The sequence below is a fragment of the Xyrauchen texanus genome, chromosome 11 (assembly GCF_025860055.1).
Source record: "Xyrauchen texanus isolate HMW12.3.18 chromosome 11, RBS_HiC_50CHRs, whole genome shotgun sequence".
Lineage (NCBI taxonomy): Eukaryota > Metazoa > Chordata > Actinopteri > Cypriniformes > Catostomidae > Xyrauchen > Xyrauchen texanus.
This window is the reverse complement of record NC_068286.1, coordinates 4,508,525-4,535,474: the sequence shown is the minus strand read 5'-3', so window position 1 is coordinate 4,535,474 and position 26,950 is coordinate 4,508,525. Positions and strand designations below refer to the sequence as shown.

Genomic DNA, 26,950 nt, shown 5'->3' with positions numbered 1-26,950 from the left:
GAGAAATATAATTTTAAAATTCTCACATCTTTCATTTTAAATTGTGTGACTAATAAAAGCAACATGATAATGTCTAACATCTTAAAAATACATTTTTATTTCCTTTCAAACAATCTTCTCATAAAAACATTCAGTTCAAAAACACGTAGTATCACATTCTCCCAAGTTTAGCAATTGCATTTCTACCAAAGATAAAAATATAGTGTCAATAAAAAGATAATGACGGCGCCGTCAAATGATTTAATACACATGTTACTAGCCAAACACAGGCTATTTTAGTAGACTGTGGGAAAAGATGTTCATTCAAAAACTGTTGAGATATGTTCCTATATTTTTAAATTAAATACTTTGGATAATCAAACATATGTCTCCAAAACATATACTGGTATTATCAGATACACAGCTATGTGATTGTATAAATATCCCACAACCTTTTAATTATTAATGTTGTTTTAAAACATAAATCAGACTCAGAGATCCAAGCAGTGTATGCATAACCTCTAAAATAATTAGAAATGCCTCAACTTTGGGGCCACCATTATATTATACATTATATATGTAGATCACTTTTAATGATATCACAAAACAGCTCCATCAGACAGCATTGGTGAAATACAGAAATGAAAGAAAACCTCGACTGTCTTTCTTTGTAGTGCACATTCAAACACTAGCCAATAGGCGCAGATGAAGTGAACGCATGGATTTCGGCTGTTCCAGACCCCAAGGAACCCTATAGGTTCAAAATGTACATAGCGAAGATGCAAAAAGCAAGTCTAATCCAGCTTTGTTTTTGATCAAATAGTCTCTCATTGGCATTGCATAACAGAATAATTAAATTCTTCAATGCAGTGCTCCAAAAATGTCAGCGGCTCAAGGATAACTTGTTTGGGATGCCTGATGAGCTACTTTGAAATCATAGAAAAACTAAATATAGTTAGAAAAACATCTCAAGAAGCTGGCAAAACGTTTGCGATTGTGTCCTTGGCACTCTGACTCAGCCTTTCAGGGAATTTAACTTCATATTCCACAATTAGGTCCCCACGGCGATCTGGGGATTTTGGAAGGGGAAGACCCTCCCCAGTGACACGCCGTTTCATTCCAGGCCGGACAAGGTCCTGAGACGTTACTGTGACCTTGCGACCATCCAATGTTGGAACGTTAACCGTGCAACCACAGAGTGCCTGAGGAAAAGAAAAGATTACTTAATTAAAAGAGATCCAGAGATAAGAAATAATAGAGAAAATTTTATAATAACGGCCAAATCTGTCTTACATCTTTGAGTGAAATTTTAGCTGGATAAATGATGTCCGATCCATCTCGTCTGTAAACAGGATGCGGCTTATCCTTCACCACAAACACTACATCAGCAGGGATATTTGTCAGAGTCTCATCACCTTCCTTGGGGAAAGTAATCTTGGTTCCCTCCTTCCATCCTTTCTTAACTTCTAACGTAAGGATCTTGTCTTCGGTGCGCGTCGTTCTTCCATCAGGATTCAGGCGCTTGCGAGAGATTTTCATCTTCTTTGTGCAGCCAGTGAACACTTCTTCTAGACTGACCCTAAGTTCATGGGTCACTGGAGGGTCCTGTTTTTTCTCCAGTCTCCCGCCATGACCGTGTGTGCCTAAGTTCCGGGGGAAACCACCCATGCCGCCCATCCCAAAACTAGCGAAAGGGTCATCAGTTTCCATGTTCTCATCCATGCCACCGTTGCGGCCGAAAATGTGTTCGAAAGGGTTCCGTCCACCGAAAAATTCTGAAAACATTGCATGAGGGTCGCCTTGGAATGTGTAGGTGAAATTACTGCCACCACCTCCACCGCCAGGGATGCCTCCCTTCAGCCCTACATAGAGTAAACAAAGTCATATTTTGGCTTAATATGCGGTCTCATACAATGCAGACCAATGAACCTTTTCCCCATTTACAAGACAGTGATGTTTAAAAATCATGTCATATGATTGCAAGGACACACTATAATGTGTATGTCAGGCACTGCTCTTTATAATTTATACACTTCAACGAATATGCCTAAAGTATACTTCAATCAGATGCAAACATTTGGGATCTGGGTACAGGACACATGATGCATATTTTGAGTGCTAGAGCACTGAACGAGCTGAATATGCCACAAGCGTCCACAAGGTGGCAGCACTCAGTTGAGCCTTTACTGTTATAGAGAAGCATTAGAAGACGATATAATCAATGCTAAACATCAGGAGACGAAGGTAGAAACAACAGTAGTGGATGTGCATGTGAAGAACACGTATGTGAGGAGGTCAGGAGATACCTGCATTTGCGCAACTTGAGTCTGAAGGAATATGAAGAATCCTAAAGCGAAGTAGTCCAGTATCTCAATCGCAGTTGTAGCACACATGCACCAGCCAACTGTGTATGCCCATAATCAAATGATGCATACTTTAAAAAGCTAGCATTCAACTAGATGCAGGGACAAAACGTTTGCATCAAAACCGAAGAATACTTTGGGTTTTACGCTTATTAGTTTCCCAAAATTACCCTCAACACACAGACTGATTTTCACGTGGTCTTGAACACAAAATTTACTTTATACGAATATGGTAACACTTTACAATAAGGGTCTATTTGTAACTTTTTTTTCCCCCCATGCATTAGGAATCATTAATTAAAAAATTAACAATATATTTAAATACTATAATCAATGGATTTATTAATGTTACTCTGTGAATATACTTTTGTTCATTGTTAGTGGATGTTAGTTCATTATGCATTATCTAATGTTAACGAATACGCCATTTAATTTAGAAAATGCATGATGTTGTACTTTACAATATCCAAGATTAATAAGTGATGTAAAATTACTGAAAATAATTGTATTATTAAATAATTATTGTTACTAAGTTAAACACAACAGGGCCTTTTGAGGGCCATTTATTTATTTTTAAAAGTGTAAAGTGTTACCAACTTACGAAGAGCAAATCGCTTAATGGGCTACTTTAAAGCAGAACAAAATTAGAAACACTTAATAATAGCTTTTTACAATTTTACTCATTTCGGTAACTTGACCAGGCTGGCCATTTCAATATGCCCCAATATTTCCATGTTTTCAGTGAACGTGAGAACTCTATTCTACTGCTTATAGGAACACATGTGAACTATAACAATTTGTACGGTTTTTATTATTCATATATATCGCCAAACTAGTAAGAAAAACGTAATGTACGCTCTCTTATTATTCTGAACTTCACTAATACATGAGCAGGAGGTGACTGACGCCCTAGAACGCTCCGCCTCTTTCCATCACGCGAGCGTCAGAATCTTCCAGAAGTCCGTGTTCAAGCAGCCAATCAGGACGCCGCATCATGTCGCGAGCACATCAAAACAAATCCTACCCAAGTTATGTTTCTAAAGCTAAACAACTGTAACACGATTAAAGTTGTTAACCAGCGTATAAAACACCACAGTTGTGTCAATAGTGTGACAGTATCGTCGTGAACGCTGTCCATTATCTCCTACTTAACAGGTGATCCAGTCAGTGATCTCAGGTAATCTGCTCAGATAATCGCTAAAGACACGACAGTCAAACACAATATTTTAAAACATGGTCTGTATTTTTACTAAACGATAGAAACTGTTATCTGCGTCATTACCACAACCTGAACATCCGTTTAAATACACACACTCTTGCTTCATTAACTCACCGTCTTCGCCAAATCGGTCATATATGTCTTTCTTTTTCGGGTCGCTCAACACGTCATAAGCTTCAGCGACCTCCTTGAACTTCTCCTCGGCGCCCGGTGACTTGTTCTTGTCCGGATGGTATTTGAGCGCTTGTTTGCGGTATGCTTTCTTGATTTCATCATCGGATGCGCCCTTCTGAATCCCCAAAACACTGTAATAATCCTTCCCCATTTTCACCATCAGGCACGGTTTTTATTTTTAATCAGAGTTGCTCCTCTTGCCAAAAACAAAAGTAGACAGCGGCCTCAGTTGTCCAGATGTGTTCAGTTCATCTCCACTCGAAATTATTCCATGCAGAATTCTCTTGCGGACCCGGTAACCTCGACTCGCTGTGGTTCTACCCTTTATAAAGTCGCAGAGAAAGTTCGAGATGTTTCTAAAAATGTCTGTCTGGGATTTTCCCCACCCGAACCACGTGGATGTTTAGCTCCGCCCATAGACGTACTGACGCGAATGAAACCGAAACCAAAATATGAAAATTACGAAATAATAATTATTTAATTATTATTTTATATATATTTAAATGCCATAATTATAAAATATGAAGTGAATTAAATTAAATTAAATTTATAAAACTTGATATAATTATGCTTTGTAAATTTTACCAAACTTGTACACAGTAAAACATTCTACAAGTATTTGGGAATATATATATTCAAAAAAAAAAAAAAACAAAATCAGCATTGAAATCTTTAATTGAAGTAAAACAATTGAAATGGGAAATTTCTCATGATTAAATAAATATTTTCTCCATTTATTTGGCCATAATTATTGGTACCCTTTTATTCAATACTTTGTGCAGCATCCCTTTGCCAAGGTAACAACTCTGAGTCTTCTCCTATAATGCATATTTAGGTTGGAGAACACCTGGTAAGGGATCTGAGACCATTCCTCCATACAGAATCCCTCCAGAGCCTTCCAATTCAGAGGTTCACACTGGTGGACTCGCCTCTTCAGTTCACCTCACAGGTGTTCTATGGGGTTCAGGTCAGGGGACTGGGATGGCCATGGCAGAACCTTGATTTTGTGGTCAGTGAACCATTTTTGTGTGGATTTTGATGTTTGTTTTGGATCATTGTCTTGCTGGAAGGTCCAACCAGGGTCCATTGTAGCTTTCTGGCTGAGGCAGTTTTTATCAGTTAGTATTTGAGTCTTTGATGCCATGTATCCGAACAAGATGGGACAAGGGAATTGGGTACTTCACCATCTCTGTGTGTGCCAAACCCATCTGCCAAAAGCTCTATTTTTGTTTCTTCTGACCATAGATCACGGTCCCATTTGAAGTTCCAGTTGTGTCTGGAAAACTGAAGCTTGAGTTTGTTGTTTGATGAGAGCAGAGGCTTTTTTTCTTGAAATCCTCCAAACAACTTGTGGTGATGTAGGTGATGTCTAATTGTTGTTTTGAGACTTTCTGACCCCAATATGTGTTACTTCATATTTACACCCCTGTGAAACAGGAAGTCATGGCTGAACAATTTAATGTTCTTAGTCACCAAGGTGTACTATATATATATATATATATATATATATATATATATATATATATATATATATATATATATATAGTATATGCACACATACATGTATACACATTGCACATAATTTAAATGTTACAAACATGAGAATGCCATTTTTTTATCCTCCTATTCTCCCAATTTGGAATGCCCAATTCCTGCTACTTACTAGGTCCTCGTGGTGGCGCTGTTACTCACCTCAGTCCAGGTGGCGAAGGACAAGTCTCAGATGCCTCTGCTTCTGAGACACTCAATCTGCACATCTTAGAACCAATAATCACAACCATGAGGAGGTTACCCCATGTGACTCTACCCACCCTAGCAACCGGGCCAATTTGGTTGCTTAGGAGACCTGGCTGGAGTCACTCAGCACACCCTGGGGTTCGAACTCGCGACTCCAGGGGTGATAGTCAGCGTCAATACTCACTGAGCTACCCAGACCCCCAAGAATACAATTTTTGAGGTATTTTGAAATATGTGTTGCATAAATATGTGACTTTTTTATATCAGTGAAAACCATAAATGAACATATATTTCACATATGTTTTTTCATATAGCCTGTTGCAATCAAAATTCTCACCAAGTGGCAGAATAAATAGCATAGGTGCAGGTGTGCAACCTCTTTTTATAAAAGCCACTTAAACTAAAAAACAAACACACACATATGCAAGATTTACCCATTTCAATTTCATAACAGTTCCATCATTCCATCAAATTGAATTGTGTAAAGTTTAATAAATTGATATATACATGTGTGTGTGTGTGTGTGTGTGTGTGTGTGTGTGTGTGTGTGTGAGTGAGTGTGTGTGGCGTGTGTGTTTCATATATTACTCATATATTAATCATTAAATCATAGGAGGACATAACAAATATTAACATTGTTTTGCTAATAATATTCTGTAATGTGTACTGCATATAAAATGTGTATAACATACTAAATAGAGGCATTTTCAATATTGTTCTCGGATTTCCTATGAATCTTTATTCTTTTCATTTGTATACCTTGTTTTGCTATTGAAAAATGAAATGAAGTGACGGATGCTGATTGAAACTCTTTTCCTAACCTGTGACAGTTTTTCAGGTGTGTGTGTGTGTGTGTGTGTCTTTCACTCGACTTCACCACTAGGCCGCGCTCATTACATTTACTCGTGATTCTAGTCGTCAGAATCCGATTGGTTACAGGTGCCAAAAAGGGGCGTATCTAATACAGTTCACCAATGACAAGACCGAGCGCGAGGCTCTCACTCTGTGCCCATTGGATGCGGGGCATCTTCCGTTCTCTTTGATTGGACTTCGTGCTTGTCTCTCATTTTGTGGGATCAGGAATTTAAACTGCAAATATGAAGCATTACGAGGTAAGACATTATTACAGATTTTTAGAGTCCCTATAAATATTATAGGTTTGGAGATATACTATGCGGATGCTTTTAAGGACCGGATGACCAGACTATGTGAAAAATACATGGACTGCATTACTATGGTGACGCTCCTGTCACATCGGCCTAGTCACAGATAATTGCCCTGCATGCAGAATTATGTCTTATGAATCAAACAAGTGCACATCGCATTCTGTCAGACATTATAACTGGACTGTTACATTGAAATAGAGAGTGCCACTCGGGAACTGTTACAGGGAGCTCGATTGCAACATTACTTGCTCTTAAATCTGTCCTCGTCAGAATGAGGATGAAGTGCAAATGGCCTTTTAAAAAACTAGATTTAATTTTAAATTGCAACTTTGTGTGCACTTGAACCACTATTACCGTGCAACACATCTCATTTGCATTCAGTGAGTCGGTGTGTTAATTGAGGATCAGTTTCTATCACAGCTCTGCCCTACCGGAAGTCGATGGTTTTCTGTGCATGAATCCTCTGGCAACACAAATCAAATGCTATCAATGCATCTGCTATTAGGACATTTATTGATGATAATGAATATTGTTGGGCTGCATGTGCAAAACTGACATGAGTGATGTTCTATATGATGTCCACAAGGGGGAGACAAGACGTTTAACAAATAAATAAATATGCATGAAGAAAGAATAAACAGAAGGCCACAAGTAAAGAAATTAACATTGAAAATACATTTAAATCGAAGCATTTCAATTACCTTTAATTGAAAAAAAAAAATCAATTAAATGGAATTGCTTACACTTTAATAAAATATAATGAACATTTTAAGTTTAATAATTTTTTAAGAAGTTTGTTATGAAACTGAAATGTGTAAATCTTAAAAATTGACTTATATACTAAAATATATACACTCACCTAAATGATTATTACGGAACACCTGTTCAATTTCTCATTAATGCAATTATCTAATCAACCAATCACATGGCAGTTGCTTCAATGCATTTAGGGGTGTGATCCTGGTCAAGACAATCTCCTGAACTCCAAACTGAATGTCAGAATGGGAAAGAAAGGTGATTTAAGCAATTTTGAGTGTGGCATGGGCTGGTGGTGGTGTAATGGTGTGGGGGATGTTTTCTTGGCACACTTTAGGCCCCTTAGTGCCAATTGGGCATCGTTTAAATGCCACGGCCTACCTGAGCATTGTTTCTGACCATGTCCATCCCTTTATGGCCACCATGTACCCATCCTCTGATGGCTACTTCCAGCAGGATAATGCACCATGTCACAAAGCTCGAATCATTTCAAATTGGTTTCTTGAACATGACAATGAGTTCACTGTACTAAAATGGCCCCCACAGTCACCAGATCTCAACCCAATAGAGCATCTTTGGGATGTGGTGGAACGGGAGCTTCGTGCCCTGGATGTGCATCCCAAAAAATCTCCATCAACTGCAAGATGCTATCCTATCAATATGGGCCAACATTTCTAAAGAATGCTTTCAGCACCTTGTTGAATCAATGCCACGTAGAATTAAGGCAGTTCTGAAGGCGAAAGGGGGTCAAACACAGTATTAGTATGTGTTCCTAATAATCCTTTAGGTGAGTGTATATATATATTATATATATATTTAAGTACACAATTTTTTTAGGGGATTTAATCTAACATTTAATAACTAATAAAATGCAATTTTATGTCGCTAATAGGGTTAGGGTGATATATCAAATATTAACGGTATAATCAAGATAATTTTGCTGATGATGTAAAATTGAGCAATATCATGGATATTCATTTGGCCATTAAGTTTAATAAAGAGCGCATCAGTAAACTCATTTCACGATCCTTCAGAGCTGCACAATTAATCAAAATAACATCAAAATTGCGAGTTTTGCATATGTGATATTAATCCACAAAAGGCTGTGATTTAAAGACAGATACAGATTCAGAACAAACCGGTGACACACTGATTTGCACACACATGGCGACGCTCTCAGATCAGGTCACGTGCGTTGTGAAATCAACGTAATACAGGTTCAAGCACTCGCACAATCCCAAACATTAGTAACAGTACAAGTTATTAAACAAATCTACAAATGCAGCACAGAATAACAGAAAAAGAGATGATTACAGCGTTTCATGAGATGCAAAACACTGAAAACTGTTAAATACACATTGTATTATCTGTGTGGATATAAAAGTTCCTTGTGAAGTTGAAGTAAATACGACAGTACTTCCGGTGTCAAAATAAAAGCCCCCAATCTGGGTAGATCAGTGGTAAAAGACGCTGACTATCACCCCTGGAGTTGTGAGTTTGAATTCAGGGTGTGCTGAGTGACTCCAGTCAGGTCTCCTAAGCAACCAAATTGACCCGGTTGCTAGGGTGGGTAGAGTCACGTGGGGTAACCTCCTCGTGGTCGCTATAATGTGGTTCATTCTCAGTGGGGCACGTGGTGAGTTGAGCGTGGATACCGCGCCATGTCTCCTTGGCAACGCGCTCAACAAGGCACGTGATAAGATGCGCGGGTTGATGGTCTTAGGCAGCTAGGATTCATCCTCCGCAACCCGGATTGAGGTGTGTCACTACGAGACCTCGAGGACTTAAAAGCACATTGGGAATTGGGCCTTCCAAATTGGGAGACAAAAATAAGTTTACCCCACTTGTAATAAAAAAAGCCTTTTCATACTTTTAAATTGAATCAAGACAATCCTTCACTGTTATTTATTTTCAAACAAATTCAGTTGCTTCATCAATATTCAATAAAAATAAAATAAATGTTCAGTCTTCATGCACTTTGCGACCTGAAAAACTCGTTTTTCCTTAAGTGGTGCCTTTAGCCCCAATTATATCCCATGATCTAAAAGGCACTGTTGCACTATAGGGGCCGTTCACACCAAAGACGTTCTTACACAAAAAAAATGCAATGAATAGAACAGAACACGGGTGTCTTGAGACGTGTTCGAAAAAGTAAAAAACTGCGCTCTTGTGCGAGATGCTGATAACTCAGCTAGAAGCAGCGCAACGATGAAAGATGTCCATCTTGCTCTTGTTTACATGCACTCAAAAAATATTTATGTATTTCAATTTCATAACAAAATTCCTTCAAATTAAAATGTGTAATTTTTTACTAAATTAAATGAATGAACCATACAATAGTTTTTTTTTGTATTTTTTTTATTTGGTGGAAAAATAAAGTGTGAACGGCCCCTTAGATTGTTAACGCGTTGAAGCAACTCACCCAATCTTCATCTAAAAAGGTGCAAAATGAAGGGTTGAACACAGCAGTCCTGTCTCCTGTGGGTATTTCTGTGTTTCGTCAACCTTAAAACATTGCATTTCCCACATAATGTTGGATGTTGGTTCTCTGGGTAGTTTCGTATCTATATGTCAATGGGTTTCCTTCAGTGTCATCTGCTCATGCCTTTCCAAGTAATTCCCTCTCTCTCTCCCCCCCCGAGTTATAATTAGCTCGGTTTGGGATAACTGGGGAGGGGTGCTGCATTGGAGGTGCACAAGAGAAGTTTTCTGTTTCTGCATTACTTTTTAACGTTAGAGAGAAAGAACAAGAGTTGTCCGATTTAATGTGTTTGAGTGAAATAAAAAGATGCACACTTATTAATTGTTTGTATGTTTGTTTTTTGGGGGGTGGCGGGGCTAGTGATACAATGTAGCCCTGAACAGGAGGGAGAGAACATAGACAGAGAAAGGGGAGGGTTAAGTTAAAGAGAGAGAGAGGGAGATAGAGGGGTGTTGGCACAGACAGAGAGATTTATTTCCACAGCTGGCAGTAAAGGTTCTGTCCCGCACTCTGTGCTGTGGTTTTGAAGGGGGCAAGAGAGGGACTATAAAGAAAGAAAGCAATCGAAAAAGTGGAGAAATAAAGTTATAAAATGGATACCTTGGCTTTAGAGGCCACGCTGCCCAAAAAGGCTCAGAATGGAGCAGTAGGGGTATTGCCCACACCAACCCCTGCCAAACGCAAACCTGCTAAAAAAACTAAGAAAGCTGTCGTCTTTTTCGAGGTGGAGATTCTGGACGCCAAGACGAAGGACAAGCTCTGCTTCCTTGACAAGGTAAGAAACAAACCTTCATTTGCATAGTCTTCAAGGCAAGTATGTTATTCTTTGTCTAAAACTGCAGGCATAAAATGTTATGCCTGCAGTTTTATTACCTGATGTTATTTAAGATACAACATGGAATATTTGTTCTTTTTGAAAATAATAAATGGCATAGTTATGAGATAATAATTATACAGTTTTTTTAACCACTCCATAGATTTATAGTTTTCTATAGTTTTGGCAAGTCCTTTAGGACATCTACTTTGTGCAAGACATGAGTAATTTTTCCAACATTTGTTTATAGACCAATAACTATATCACAATTCCAGTGGGTCAGAAGTTTACAGTGTCTTTAAGCAGCTTGGAAAATTCCAGAAAATTATGTCAAGCCTTTAGACAATTAGCTTCTGATAGGAGGTGTACTGAGTTGGAGGTGTACCTGTGGATGTATTTTAAGTCCTACCTTCAAACTCAGTGCCTCTTTGCTTGACATCATGGGAAAATCAAAAGAAAACAGCAAAGACCTCAGAAAAATGTTAATCCTTGGGAGCAATTTCCAAAAGCCTGAAGGTGCCACGTTCATCTGTACAAACAATAGTACACAAGTATAAACACCATGTGACCACACAGTCATCACACCGCTCAGGAAGGAGATGCATTCTGTCTGCTAGAGATGAACGTAGTTTGTGTGAAAAGTGCAAATCAACCCCAGAACAACAGCAAAGGACCTTGTGAAGTTGCTGGAGGAAACAGGTGGACAAGTATCTAGATCCACAGCAAAACAAGTCCTACATTGACATCACCTGAAAGTCTGGTCAGCAATGAAGAAGCCACTGCTCCAAAACCACGATAAAAAATGCCAGACTACAGTTTGCAAGTGCACATGGGGACAAAGATCTTACTTTTTGGGGAAATGTCCTTTGGTCTGAACTGTTTGGCCATAATGACCATCGTTATGTTTGGAGGAAAAATGGTGAGGTCGCAAGCCGAAGAACACCATCCCAACTGGTTCCCAATTGGTCCCAATTGGTTCACAGATGAAACGCTAAAGATGGCGTCAGGCAGGTGTGGAGTGTTAATCACACTATGCATCTTCACACTATTTTATACGTTTTTATGGCATTTTAATGAAGTTGAAAATCGTTTCTTTACTTTAAATAATGAAATTCAGCAACCTACCTCAGGATTTAAACATCTTGGTTTTGGAAAGAACGTTATCTATACGTTGATCTATCGCCCATGGATAAAAAATCAAGACGCAGCCAAAGACGCGGCTATAAAAGACACTTGAGTGATTTGTTAATCATTTTAATGTGTTTGCTGGTGTCGGGAGACATACATCAATGTCCAGGTCCGGGGTCATGTGAAGGTGGTGAATGCGATTTTTGTCGAGGAGAATCGTCGGAACATGGTTATGGAGCAATGTCGGCGTTCGGAAGTTGTGACTGCATGGAACCTGATGGCGGATCAGTGGAGTGATTTGCATCCTTTTCAAGAAACACGAGATGTGTATCAAACGGACTATGGTGTGTCTGAGATTTTTTCGATCACGGAGAAAGAAGGAATGAAACAGAGGAGCCAATTGACTAAATCTACTGTGAAGGATGAAGAAGAAATGTTACTCAAGGATGCAACGACATCCACGATAAGTGATTATAGAACTTTTAGATCAATGAAAGGTTTGCATATGGCTCACCTCAACGTCAGAAGTCTTCTTCCAAAGATAAGTGAACTACGTTATTTATGTCAAGAATCTAAAGTGGCGTTGTTCAGTTGCAGCGAAACATGGCTTGATGGTTCTATATTGGATGCAGAGATTCAAATTGACAATTATTGTTTGTTCAGACGAGTTCGAAATCGGAAAGGAGGTGGTGTGTGTGCATATATAAGGTCAGATTTGGCGTGTAATGAGAGAAGAGATTTTATAAACTCTACAGTGGAGGTGATTTGGCTTGAAGTTTTGTTGCCAAAGAGTAAACCGATTTTGGTTGGTATTTGCTATCGTCCTCCGGATCAAAGTGACTTTTATGAGAGTCTTGATGAGGTTTTAAATATGTCAAATTATGTTTTAGGTCAAGAATTGCTTATTTTGGGCGATTTAAATACAGATATGTTGAAGAAAGATTCATCAGTGTTTAAGCAGTTCAGTTCATTTTGTAAATCATATGCATTGAAACAAATTATCAGTGACCCAACCAGAATTACTTCTAAAAGCAGTACAATTATTGATGTTATATTGGTTTCAGACATTTCTAGGATATATAAAAGTGGTGTTTTGGAGCTTGGTTTAAGTGATCATAATATGGTATATGTATTTAGGAAATTAAAGAGAGAGGCTATAAGTCATCATAATACATTAAAAATTAGATCGCTTAAAAGATATAGTCCACAAATTTTTGTTGAAGAACTTAGCAAGGCTAATTGGAAAGAAGTGATGCAGTTTGATGATGTGGATATAGTTTGGGACGGGTTTAAAAAGAGATTTGTGCAAGTTCTGAATAAAGTTGCACCTTGCAACGCAATAATAGTTTAAAGTCATTCAAAAAAGATGGAAATAATGATAATTATAACAAATTTAAACGTAAAAGAAATGAGATAAGATGCAAGATTAAAGAGGCTAAAAAAAGGTTTTTGACGAATGAAATTAGTGAAGCTAAACAAGACTCTAAAAAACTATGGAGAATCTTGAGTGGTTTAGGCTATCGGCAAAAGGTTAAAAGTAAAGATTCAAGAATCAGTCTCAAAATTAATGGTCAATTGATGACAGATCAGAAAAAGGTAGCAAATTGTTTTAATGAGTTTTTTACTACGGTGGGCTGAAAATTTAGTAAAAGAGCTTCCAGCACAATCAGACTTATATGATGATAATTTGGTTAAAGAATATTATGATAATTGTGGTGTTGCCTTAGGAGGTTTTTCATTTAATAAAGTAAAAGAGATGACAGTTTATAAGAAACTAAGTGAATTGAAGAGCAATAAAGCCACAGGGTTGGATAATATTCGGCTAAGTTTATTAAAGACGCTGCTAATTTTATAACTCCTATGGTTACTCATATTTTAAATCTCTCTATCTGCCAGAATAAGGTACCGCTGAATTTAAACAGGCTAAAATTTTTCCCCTTTTTAAAAAGGGAGTAGGCTAGAGTGTAATAATTATAGGCCTGTGTCAATCCTGTCTTCAGTTATCTAAAATTTTAGAAAAAATATTATTTGACCAAATTGAAGAATATATTTCCAAATTTAATATTTTATATGAATTTCAGTCTGGTTTTAGAAGGATGCATTCCACAGAGACAACTATTCTATATTTGACGGGTTATATAAAGAAAGGAATAGATAAAGGTAAATTAAGTGGGATGGTATTGCTCGATTTACGAAAAGCCTTCGACACAGTTGACCATAGTATTCTGTTGTTAAAATTAAATGCTATGGGTTTCGACTCCAATTCATGTAAATTGATCAAATCCTATCTTACGAATAGGTGTCAAATGGTCGATATAAATGGAGTGTGCTCAGACTCTTTGCCGATCTCTTGTGGAGTACCACAAGGTAGTGTATTAGGGCCCTTACTTTTTTTAATTTATATAAATGATTTAAAGATGGCCTGTTCTAGCCACTTATCTTTATATGCGGATGATGCCATAATAATAGTTACTGATGAAAATAAAGAAACAATAGAAAACAAGTTAAGAAGAGAAATTGTAGAAGTGTCTAATTGGTGTTTTCAAAATAAGCTATTTTTGCACTTAGGGAAAACTGAGGTTATTTTATTCGGTTCTGCTGCAAAATTGAAGAAATGTCCAAATTCAGAAATAAGGGTGGGAGAAGAGTATTTTACTTTTAAACAAGAAGTAAAATTTTTGGGATGTATTCTTGATAACAAAATGACTGGGGATAGCATGGCAGCTGTAGCTTTATCGAAAATAAATAATCGAATAAAATATTAAGCAAGACAGGCTGCTTATTTAGATAAACAAACAATGATAATGTTAGCTGGTGCATTAGTGCAACCACATTTCGACTATGCAGTAACCTTTTGGTATAGTGGCTCTAAAAAACATGTTAAAAATAAATTACAGACTGCTCAGAACAGGTTGTGTAGAATCCTTCTGGGGTTACATCCTCGTATGCAACTAAATAATAACCATTTCAGGGAATTGGGTATTTTAAAAGTGGATAAAAGAGTAATTTTTATTAAAATTATGATGGTGTACAAAATAATTCAGAGAACTGTTCCTAAATACTTGTATGACTACTATGTTTTTGTGAGAGAAGTTCATTGTATTTCTACAAGGGCAAGGATAAATAATATATATTTGTACCGGTTTAAAAGTGTAGCTGGGAATGAATTGCCAGATCATTTAAAACAATTACAAGAGGCATGGCCCTTTAGAAGAGAAGTTAAAAAATGGCTTTCCAATTAAGATCCCATAAGAATTTGTAAGGTGTGAGTTGCTTGTTTTTGATTTTATTCCCACTGGAACTGTTCGTTCATTTTATGCATGTAGAGGACCACAATGGAAATAAGCCTGAGGCTTTTTTGTGTATTTTATCCTCAACAAATTGTATTTAAATGTATATGAATTGCCTCTGGCATGATTGTATATGTTTATGATCATTGTTGAATAAAGAAAAAAAAAAAAAAAAAACAGTGAAGCATGGCGGTGCAGCATCATATTTTGGGGGTGCTTTGCTGCAGGAGGGACTGGTGCACTTCACAAAATAGATGACATCATGAGGAAGGAACATTATGTGGATATATTGAAGCAACATCTCAAGACATCAGCCATGATGTTAAAGCTCGGTCACAAATGGGTCTTCCAAATGGACAAAGACCCCAAGCATACCTCCAAAGTTGTGGCAAAATGGCTTAAGGACAACAAAGTCAAGGTATTGGAGCGGCATCACAAAGCCCTGACCTCAATCTGATGTGTGAGCAAACCTGACACCGTTACACCAGTTCTGTCTGGAGGAATGGGACAAAATTCAGCAACTTATTGTGAGAAGCTTGTGGAAGGATCCCCAAAACATTTGGTCCAAGTTAAACAATTTAAAGGCAATGCTGCCAAATACAAAGTGTATGTAATCTTCTGACCCACTGGGAATGTGTTCTACGATTAAATGTCAGGAATTGTGAAAAAAACTCTTAAGGTCTGAGGTGTATGTGAACTTCTGACTTCAACTGTAATTATGACATGAAAAATAAGAGTTGAGATAGTAAGTCACAATTATGAGACACTAATCTAATAATTCAGACTTTTTACTATCTTATAATTTTGATTTACAATCTCATAATAGACATTTAATCTAACATTTTGACTTAATATCTCAATCATGACTTATCATATCATCATTTTGACTTGCAAATGTCATAATAATGACTTACTATCTCATTATGATTTACCATCTCATAATATTAACCTACCTTCTCATGTGACTTACAATCTCATAACTGACTTTTTATCTCATAATTATGACTTTATTACTCATAAAATGGTCTTTATGACCAAAACACTTTTTTCATGTACTTAAAAGAAAATGTAAAAGAAATGGTTACCCATCACTATATCTAGAAATGTACACTTTCCTTTATGCGTTTATATACATTTGAACCTATACTCTTGATTCTGGAAACAAATTATAAATACGTAATTTGTCAACTACCCCTTTATAGAGACTGCCTTGTAACTGAACTTTAGTTTGCTCATTCTTTGTCTGTTCACTTTAATTATTTTCCAATGAATACTCTGTGATATTCTCAACTGTACAGTGGTGCTATCTATAGGGAATGCCCTAGCCTCACACGCAGGACTCCGGGTTGGGGTGTACGTGTGTTTCTGACTATATGGTTGCTAAAGGTCTTGCTGTTGTCGTCTCAGTAAAGACGTGCCTGTCATGAGGGCTCTAGAGTGTCAGGAGCCACTCTACAGGATTATCGAGGATTGCTCTTGTATGTCCTCGGATTAACTCTGGCACCTCCCGATGATTTCACTTCCCACTGGTGTGGTGACATGATAGTCCTTGATGACGTCGTCTGTAAAGGGAGTGGTTCATACTGAGCAGATCTAAATCACTGAAGAATTGAAGTGATCCCAAAAATATTTGACTTGTGAAAGAAATATAGAATAAAATATAAAAATGTTTTCCTGTAGGGGTGGGGGGTGGGGTGGGGGGGGGTCAAAATGTCAATTTTTGACTTTGATTTTGGAGCAAAACTGCGACAGATAGAGATTGTTTACAGGCAGCTGTCCGACACCTTTGTGCGTTTGTGTCTTTTCATTTAAATTGTTCATTAAAATATTATTTATATTGTCAAGCTGGTTTTCACTTCCTCCTTTCCCATTAATCCCTTTATAAGCGTCCAAAAGTTGGAAAAAAAACATTGTTTTTCCAAAGTTGGAGTGCCTATAACTCCAGAAGTATTAAATATATCTTAATATCCTTTTAGATTCTGGTGCAGAACAAACTTTGCTTTTGGCATCTCCATGTTTAAGACCCCAAATGGTTGAGTCCCAGAGATATGGGGATCTTAGTCTGGCTCCATGTGCACATTGTTAAAGTTTACTAACTTCAAATCGTCAAAAAACGAATTCTGCTTCCTCGTTCTCTGGAAAAAGTAGAAACAAAGTAAAAAATTTCATTTGGGAACGTTTCTAAAATTTGGTTGATTTGACGTGGAATAACCAATTTCATTTTGAACACTATATTGTTTTATCATTTTGAACCTAAATAACTTTTGGTGAAATGTTTTGATGAATGTTGTCCTTTTAATGACACTTTAATTAATATTTACTTATCTAATGAAATTATGTATATGTTCATATATATATATATATAAACGGTATATATACTGTATTATACAGTATGTATGTATGAATGTATGTTTAAACACATTTTTATATGTATAATGTTTGTGGTCGAAATATTGATTTTGGTTTATTGATTATCTCTGTGTGTATCTGCTTATGTGTATTTGTGTGAGCACTATTATTTAATTCACTTATATTTGCCCTGATATTAGCAACATTTTGTTATAATCTGTACTGAAAGAACACACACACACTGGTTTTAGTATCTTACATCATAGAGTAGAAGCATGTATGTGCTCTGTTTAGATCCATGGTAAATTAAAATCTAAATCTAAAATCTCCCAGACGTGTGTTAAACCTCAAGCGAGACTGTTGGGTCTTTCAGGCCATCTGGTCAGTTGGCTGTGTTTGTGTTTGTTTTGTGTCTCTCAGAATGGCAGCTGTACTAAAGCCACATCGACTGGGGACCGTAGCCAGAGCGGCTAAATTTACCCTTCATTTCAAACACACACACACAAAGACAAAGACAAAGACAAAGATCCCCCATTTAGCCTGAACAGACTGTAGGGGCAAGTGCTGTTAGCACACAGACACACGCACACACACACACACACACACACACACACACACACACACACAATCTGAGAATGCTTATATTTGTTTGTTTGATTGGCAGGTTGAGCCTAATGCCACTATCGGGGAAATCAAATCCATGTTCCACAAGAGCCGTGAGTATAAATCAATATTATTCACATTACTCGGATTATGACACTGTATTATAAAAAACATTTAAGAACTACATTTATCAAAATTCTTTCATCTTTTAGTGAGAATCATTCATTGTTTTGACATTTAATAACACCATAAATTAAAATGTGTGTGTGTGTGTGTGTGTGTGTGCGTGTGCGTGTGTGTGTGTTTCAGACCCACAGTGGTATCCGGCCAGACAGTCCATTCGTTTGGATCCCAGTACGTACTGAATTGTGTAGTTCTCATTATGAAAGCTCTTTAGTCGATGTTCTCAGGACTGTTGTTTAGACTCTATAAGTCCCACTACTACACTTCAAGTCACCATCTAAGTGTAACACTTGGAGCTCAAGATTTTGTAATGTTTGTTAGTAGAGATGCAATGATGTGTCAGACATCGGCCGAGTGTTTAAAAACAGCTGATGATCAGGGCCATCAACTATTAGCCTACAGGCAACAACTCATGCTGTGAAAGTCTCTTGGGTGGGATTACTTGAAATTATGACAGTGAGAGCAAAGTTGCAAGTTAGAATTTCACTAACTAGCGCTAATACTTTTAAAACAACCAATTTGATTGTTCACCTTAAAGCCTTACGGCCAGAAATATGACAAGTTGGCTAAAGCTAAAACAGAGGCTCATTCAGCTTCATCAGTTACAATTCACTTAATGTCAATTTAATATAAATATAGAAGTGAGCAAATTTGAGTTAATAATATGCTTTTGGTTTGTAACTGAGAACAGTTACTCTGAAACATGAACAAAAGACTTTTGGACTCATAGAGAATAAAGTAGTTATTAAAATGTCTTTCAAAGTTGTGTAATTAATAATCAGAGATTTGAAACAAGGTGACATTAAAAAAACAGAACAACCAAACTATCGGTTTCGGCAGATGTTGTTAATAATCGGATATCTTTATTGGTGTACGCATTTTGTATCGCTGGTTTTTAGTGCATTGCTATGTACTTGCTAGTATACACTAGGGCTGTGTTCAGAATATCGATATGACGATACATCGTCACGAACACCTGAAGATGCCCGCATCAATTCGGCTGCTTCCATATCGATTCAACCGCACTTTTGAAGGTAGACAATTATCACGCACAATGGCAACTGGCCGCCATTTTTGCAACGTGAGCAGTAGCAGCGCACTAATTAAAAAAATGGATGAGATGACTTTGCCACCGCCGGCTAAACTAAAATCTAAAACTTGAGAGAATTTTGGCTTTTCAGCTAAGCCGGAGAGTAACGTGTTAGACATGACTCACGCGAAATGCAAGTACTGCAAAACAAAAGTTAAGGACTGCGGTACCACATCGAACCTCCATCTGCATATGTTCAGACACCATCCCTGACCAACCAGCCCTGGCTGCAACAGGCAGCAGCACACACTTTTCATCTCAGAAGCAACCCACGCTGCCTGATACTTTCATACAGTGTTGTCGAGAATACGGGCTTCAGACAATTGCTTCAAGAGTTTGAGCCACGCTACACAATACCCATATGTCAGTTCTTAACAGAAATGGCTATTCCCTGGATGTATGATCAAGTTAAGCGAGACGTCCTGCTGTTACTCTCTTCAGCGAACAGAGTTTCCATTTCCTGCGATGTGTGGAGGTCAAGATCAACTCAATCATACGTTACGGTAACCAGCCGCTACATGCGTATCTCCAGAATGGGAACATGTTTCAAACACTCTACAGACTAGAGCAATGTTTAACAATCACACCGGAGCAAACATGGCAGATTTGCTAAATTGTGTGATGCATGAATGGGGAATAGAAGACAAAGATCCTGTACTGGCGACTGATAATGCATCTAACATGTCAGTAGCCCCTTGCATGTACCTGGCTGCTCAATGGGCTCTGAAGCTACCGACAGTTTCCCGTATTCTCGGAAGAGCTCGGAGCATCACAGTATTTGTTTGGAAAAGCGCAATTGGCTGCCTTGTCCTGAATGAGAAGCAAAAGTTACTTGGACTTCCTGAGCTTAAGTTGATGACCGATGTCTGCATGAGGTGGAACAGCACCCATGACATGTTGGAGTGATTTATAGAACAACGGCCCGCAATTTGCACTCCTTTACTCTCAACTGAGGTGCGGAAAGAAGCCAAAAATCTGTGGATATCAACAGAAGCAGACATAACCTGTGCTGAATATGTAATAAATGCCCTGAAGCCACTTCAATTTGCAACTCACATAATGTCCAATGAGGAAACCCCTACGGTTTCTATTATAGCACCTTTGCATGCTCCGTTAATTCACGGGACTTGAATCCAAACAACAGAGTCAGCAGTGAAATTTAATTCAAAATTGACCCGTAACGGGATACGTATCATATCGTGATGTTCTTGGTGATACATAGTCCACTGGGTTTCTACTTTTGGGGGATTGCTGGGTCATACTTTTGTTCAAATGTGAGCTTAAATTAGTTGACATTTGCTGATGGTTGTGGGCTTGTGCTGCAGAGGGGAAATCATTGAAGGATGAAGACGTTCTGCAGCACCTGCCTGTGGGAACAACAGCAACCTTCTACTTCAGAGATCTGGGAGCTCAGATCAGCTGGGTCACGGTAAGAGACCACACACACATCCCATGCACCCATATGAATGCTTCATGGACATACTGAGCCAGTCAAACATCAATTTGAATGAACACATCAGTGAATTTGATATTATTAGAGCTGTCGATTGAACATGTCAACTCGATTGCAATTAATCCTGTCGCCGCACCGTAATATGGAATATTCCTTCCATCTGAGCGATTCAATCCTGAAGGACGGCCTGTTTTCAGCAGGGGGCAGTAAGCAACCCTCCAGCTGTGTAGGCAGTGCACAGCTTTAAAGAGAACAAACCACATTTTTGCTTGCCTGACACTAGTGACAGCACAAGATGAGAACGCATTCTTGCATTTAAATACAGCCGGATCAAGCCCAATTTCAAAGTATGTTCAATGATATGGAAATAAACATTCAATTGCATTCTAAAAACACTTTTTTTTTAATTGTCTTATGGATGCTTTACTTGTCTGCCACAATAATGTGCTGCATTTGAATTATTTCCATTTTTGTAGTATACTTACAATTATTTAAATGCAACTATTTAGAATTATTCAATCATTATATATTGAATTATTGTTATTTGACGGCCTTTCTCTGCATGAATTGATCGGCACACCATGTCATTAATTCAATAAAGATTTGCAATCGATTGACAGCCCTATTTATTATTATATAACTGCAACAGTAGGTTCAAGATCCTGCAAATAATTCTATGTTAGACATCTCTGAGAAATAAACAGCTGGCCTTTAACTAATCCTATTTTAATATAGTGTTTATATGTGGATTAGTAAGCGCTTGTGTCCCTGTTAGCTTTGCTGCGTGTTAATTTGTGTCTCTTAACTCTGTTCCATTTAGTGTCTGACACATTATCTCTGAGAGAGACGGAGATATTTATATATACTGCCTCTGTGGAAAAATATGAGCGTGCTTCCTACAGCAGAGGACCTGAACTCATGGGTGTTATATATTGTTGCTCTTTCTGTTTCAGGTGTTTCTGACCGAGTATGCCGGACCTCTGCTGATTTATCTGATGTTTTACTTCAGAGTTCCGTTTATTTATGCCCCTAAATATGACTTCACCACCAGCAAACACTGGGTCGTACAGTAAGTTTCTACTTAACCCTACAGCAACAAACACAGAGACAACAATTACACCGGGACATACATTAAAATGCAGCACTGTACTGATATTTTTAAAACACTCTTTTTATTCTTTACAATTTTCGGCAAGATCGAACTGCTTAAAGGGATAGTTCACCCAAAAATGAAAAGAACAGCTCAGCTCTGTAGGTCCATATAATGCAAGTGAATGTTGTTCAGAAGTTTGGAGATTTATGAATTACTTTAAAGCTGCATTTATGTGATTTTTGGAGATTTAATCCATGTCTTCTGAAGTGATATGATAAGTGTGGGTGAGAAACAGATTCATATTTTAGTCCTTTTTTACAATCTCCACTTTTACTTTCACTTCCATTTCCACATTCTTCTTCTATTGTTTTTGGCAACTCACATTCATCATGCATTTCACCACCTGCTGGCCAGGCAGGAGAATTTATTTATTAAAAAAAAAGTGTTTCTTTAACATACAGACTACAGTCAAACTTTAATATCTTGGTTTTGTGAATAATTTCATCCTTTGGTGTGCTATTTTATATTTGTTGTAAACTGAATTCATTTTTCAAATGATTCTCCCATTCACAATCTAGATTGACGTATTTGGGATTGTTCTTCATTTTCACATTTATTTTGATACTGAATTGCGACGGCTTTGACACGTGCCTTGTCAGTAATGCATGAAATGATATCAGAAGTATGACATTAATATCTATTTGTTTTTGTTGTTGTAGTTTGGCATGTATGTGTCACTCCTTCCACTACGTAAAGAGACTTCTAGAAACGCTGTTCGTCCATCGCTTCTCCCACGGGACAATGCCGCTCCGCAACATCTTCAAGGTAAGAGCAATGACTTGTATGACATATATGTTTACTCCTTTAGTTGTATGTGCTGCATTCATCAGTTATTTGGGTTTTTCTCAAAACTTAAGTACAGGAGGAGCTTGTTCATGTTAGCCTGCCAATCTTGTCCCAAGGATATACAGTTGAAGTCAGAAGTTGAAGTCATTAAGACATATTTTTTAACCACTTCACAGATTTCACATTAGCAAACTATAGTTTTGGCAAGTCGATTAGGACATCTACTTTGTGCATGACATGAGTAATTTTTCCAACAATGGTTTACAGACCGATTGCTTCACTTTTAATTGACTATATAATAATTCCAGTGGGTCAGAAGTTTACACTATGTTAACTGTGCCTTTAAGATGCGAGAATGAAATATCTATGCTTTTACATTATAATTATTAATAGTTGCCAGTAACTAAAGAGAGGAAGGGTGTGTGTGTGTGTGTGTGTGTGTGTGTGTTGCAGAACTGCACATACTACTGGGGATTTGCTGCTTGGATGGCTTATTACATCAACCACCCGCTCTATACACCACCAAGTGAGTGCATGTTTTTCACATATTTGCAGATTATTCTGGACAAGAAGTGCCCATTTACAAAGGAAGAGATCATCTGACAGACATGTGAAGCAACCAACCAGTTTTCTTTCCATTTTTTTACGTTTATATGCCGTTTAAGGATGGGTCAATCTGAAATCCATGATGCATTATTAATATTGAATGGCCTTTAATGAGTAAACACAAATTTATTTCCAGGTTTATGAAACACTTGTACACCTCGAGTCCTTAAAGTTACATAAAGCAGGCCATTCAGATTAAAACTAGAGATTTTCCAGCTTCTGCTTTTTATCTCTTGGTATTTTTGTGTGCTTCATGCACCAGATGGTCCATGAACAGCAGTGTTGCCAGATTCGTTAACATTTTCCAGCCCATTGATTGCTCAAAACTCGCCCTAATGCATAAAAAACACCCAAATAGTGTAAATGAAAATGAAATGCACATTAACCTTAATACTACAGCATTGCCTTTACAAACTTTACAACACAATTAAGTGACGCAAAGATAAACGTAAAGGGGTTAAAAGGGACATGAGGAGGCGAGAACCGGCTTGACAATGTAAATAAAGTTTAATGATGAACTTAAACAAAAACACAAACATAAACACATATAGGGCAGCTGCCTGTATTTCTCTCGCTCTCTCTCTTGAACTGCCATCTCCGGTCGCCTTCATCTCTCGCTTGCCTCATCAGGTTGATTGGGGTCTGGGTGTGCGTCATTCCGGCCTGGCCCTCCTCCATGCTACACTCCTCCCTACTTTGCCTCAGGCCGGGGAGCCCCGGCATGACGTACCTCCCCCTCTTGTGGGTCCTGCCGGTGGGTCATCCCCGCCTTCTTCGACCTGGGAGGAGACAGGAGGGGAAAGAAAACAGGCGAGGGAAAGGCCAACATGGAGTGACAGCGAGAGAGAGAGAAAAAGAAACTCACTCACCGGTTCTCTGATGCGCCGTCGCCTGGTCCTCGATCACTCCTCCACCCTCTCAGGTGGACGACAGCCGCATTTTCTGTCAATCAGTGTTCAGGCTATTTGATTGCATGACTGTGTGTGGAGACGTTTTCTTTATTTTGGTTGCATGGGCAATGGAACTTCGTAATTATATCATTTTAAAAATCCACCAAAATCATTCCAAAGCAGCCCAAATTTTGGCCACCCGCCCGAGCACAAATCTATTAAAAGTAGCCCAATCTGGCAACACTGATGAATAGGCTGTTGAGACTAGACTCTGATGGAGGTGTTATGATATTATTCATGCGGTCAGCCGTTTAATGAACGGCTCATTGAAATGTGTGTTGAGTTTCCCATTCCCAGTGTTTGTGTTGCAGTCTATGGAGAACAGCAGATCAGACTCGCCCTTATTGTATTCCTGGTAAGCTTAAACCTTATTCAGGGTCAGTGTTAATATAACTGCTGAATCTCAGGTCTGAGCTCAGGACTAATGCTTTCTTTATGGCTACAGTTCTGTCAGATTGGAAACTTCTCAATTCATATTGCCCTGAGAAATCTCCGACCACCAGGTAAAGATTCTCATTGCATACTGTATATAGTATGTACTGTATACTGTGCACAGCATGTATACTTGCTGTACGTATAGAATGCAAACTTCCAAAATATGTTGTGTACAAACAGAGCACACTGACTTTAAAGCCAAAAGAGAAATCAACCATACAACTGTTTTAAATGTTTACTATTGCATACTGTTTCACTTCATCTCTCCTGTGCAGGATCTAAAACCAGGAAGATCCCGTACCCGACTAAAAACCCCTTTACCTGGATCTTCCTGCTCGTCTCATGCCCCAACTACACTTATGAGGTCAGGAAGATCTATTTGGGCAACATTCATTCAAAACTGTGCACCAGGGTCACGTAGAAATAAAAAGTGCTGATTTAGGATCAGTTTCCTGATGTACAACAGTGGATAGGCAATGCAAAGCTGACCCTAAATCAGATGCTTTATGCTGAATCTTGTTAAAGTGATATGCATTGAGTTACTCTTTGGACCAAGTTAAACGTAATTGTTTATCACGTTTCTGCTATCCAGTTCCAAGCTCAATGATTGGCTCTTAGAAATCTCATTAAGTGATGTTTATACTCTGTCAGAGGGCCAAATTTGTTTTTAAGAAAAAGCTGGGGTGTTGGGCAAATTACTTTAAAAAGTAACTCACTACAAATGAAAAATTACTATAAAATTGTAATCAGATTACTGACTTTTACTTCAGCTAAAAAGTAATCACATTACTAACTACTTTTAAGTTACTTTTTAAACTCTTCTCTGAAAAGCTTTTGTTTTTCCGGTCAACCAAATGTCTATATTTCCACCATGTTCTTTGACTCGATAGCGGGCGCTCGCACTTCAGGTGTCGCAAAATGCAAATAGAAGTACATATAAACATAATTAATGTATTAGATTAATATTATTTTAGAATTATGTGCAATCCTGGTAAAGTAATAAACTTAATCGAAAGTCAGTAACTAATCTGAAAAGAATGTGCTACACTACTTTTTGTAATAAAAAGTAGATTACAGTAATTCATTACTTTAGAATTTAATTTAAACCCAACACTGGTAAGACGTATCGGCACACAGGAAACTGAAGTGGTGTTAAAAATAAAATAATTTTTAAATGTTAATGAATGTTTAAACAAGTTCTCCTATCCCAATGGCATGAGTTTGGGGCGGGGCTATCTGTTTGCCAAATCAATGGCAGATGTGGGGAGTGCTTGAAAATGTTGAAAACATTTGCATTTTTACTAATTTTTACACACTTCAAAACTCTAGAAGGGTCAGTCAGATGAAAACTGTCAAGAAATGTTTGGTTCATATTTCACCTGAAAATCAAAAGGAAAACAACAACAATACTTTGCATAAAGTAATAAATGTCAATTCTTTTTTAGTTGATTATGGGGTGAAAAATGACCCGTATATTTCTTTGTGAAATTCACCCAAAATTCACCATTTGAATGACTGAATACTGTCCTGTCTGTGTTTAAACACAGTTGGGCTCATGGCTGGGCTTCACTCTGATGACCCAGTGTCTGCCCGTGGCGTTCTTCACCCTGGTGGGCTTCATCCAGATGACCGTGTGGGCGAAAGGAAAACACCGCAGCTACCTAAAGGAGTTCCGAGACTATCCCAAACTCCGTTCACCAATTCTGCCCTTTATCCTGTAGAACAGTCATGCAGTATTCTTCATTTTTTAACCCTTTCTTTTGCGCCTTCCTCTCTACCGTCCCACTTTTATAATGCATCACCACCCACATCCAACTTCATCTATTTGCTTGCCTCCCCAAAACTCCATCTTTTCTGCAGTCTCCAAGCATTGAACGGACCGGACTGATTCTGAGTACCTCTCTTTTGAAACCCTTTTACAGGTCATCAAAGACTTCATGGTTGGCATCAATCGCCCCCTAGGGGTTGGATCTCATGATAACAGTCAAGAAATATTTGGCGTCGTATTTCAGCCCAAAATAAAATGTTATTTTACATTTAGTTTTAGTTTTTTAGTAATATAGAATATCTGGCTAGGAGGATGTTCATTACTGTGCAGTTACAGTAATGAGATTTTAATGAGAAGTGCTTATGAAAAATAAAAATGGCTCAAAAGTTGTTGTTTTTTTTTAGATTCACCCAAGTAGGCAACCGGCTTTGAGGCTAAAATGGTCAAACGTGTATTTAGGTCTTTG

The 26,950-nt window shown here is 38.0% G+C and overlaps 2 protein-coding genes across 3 annotated transcripts; one reads left to right on the top strand and one right to left on the bottom strand.

Annotated features, from left to right (window-relative positions):
• Positions 1-83: 83 nt before the first annotated feature.
• On the bottom strand, positions 84-4,111 carry LOC127651572 (dnaJ homolog subfamily B member 1-like). The gene is made up of 3 exons (XM_052137471.1): positions 3,676-4,111; positions 1,273-1,841; positions 84-1,181 (listed from the first exon to the last, which is right to left on the bottom strand). Exons 1-3 carry the CDS (start codon positions 3,893-3,895, stop codon positions 948-950), a joined length of 1,023 nt encoding a protein of 340 aa, XP_051993431.1. The 5' UTR covers positions 3,896-4,111; the 3' UTR covers positions 84-947.
• Positions 4,112-6,533: 2,422 nt separating this feature from the next.
• On the top strand, positions 6,534-26,895 carry LOC127651891 (very-long-chain enoyl-CoA reductase). Of its 2 annotated transcripts, XM_052137940.1 has the most exons (12): positions 6,534-6,584; positions 10,601-10,651; positions 18,122-18,173; positions 18,370-18,414; positions 20,659-20,762; positions 21,740-21,855; positions 22,599-22,704; positions 23,179-23,251; positions 24,593-24,636; positions 24,727-24,784; positions 24,992-25,080; positions 26,264-26,895. In XM_052137940.1, the coding sequence occupies exons 1-12, from the start codon at positions 6,570-6,572 to the stop codon at positions 26,435-26,437; spliced, it is 927 nt and encodes a 308-aa protein (XP_051993900.1). In that variant the 5' UTR covers positions 6,534-6,569; the 3' UTR covers positions 26,438-26,895. The 2 variants fall into 2 exon arrangements, with proteins under 2 accessions (XP_051993900.1, XP_051993899.1); XM_052137939.1 differs by lacking the exon at positions 6,534-6,584 and having other exon boundaries at positions 10,338-10,651; positions 26,264-26,894.
• The last annotated feature ends 55 nt before the right edge of the window (positions 26,896-26,950 follow it).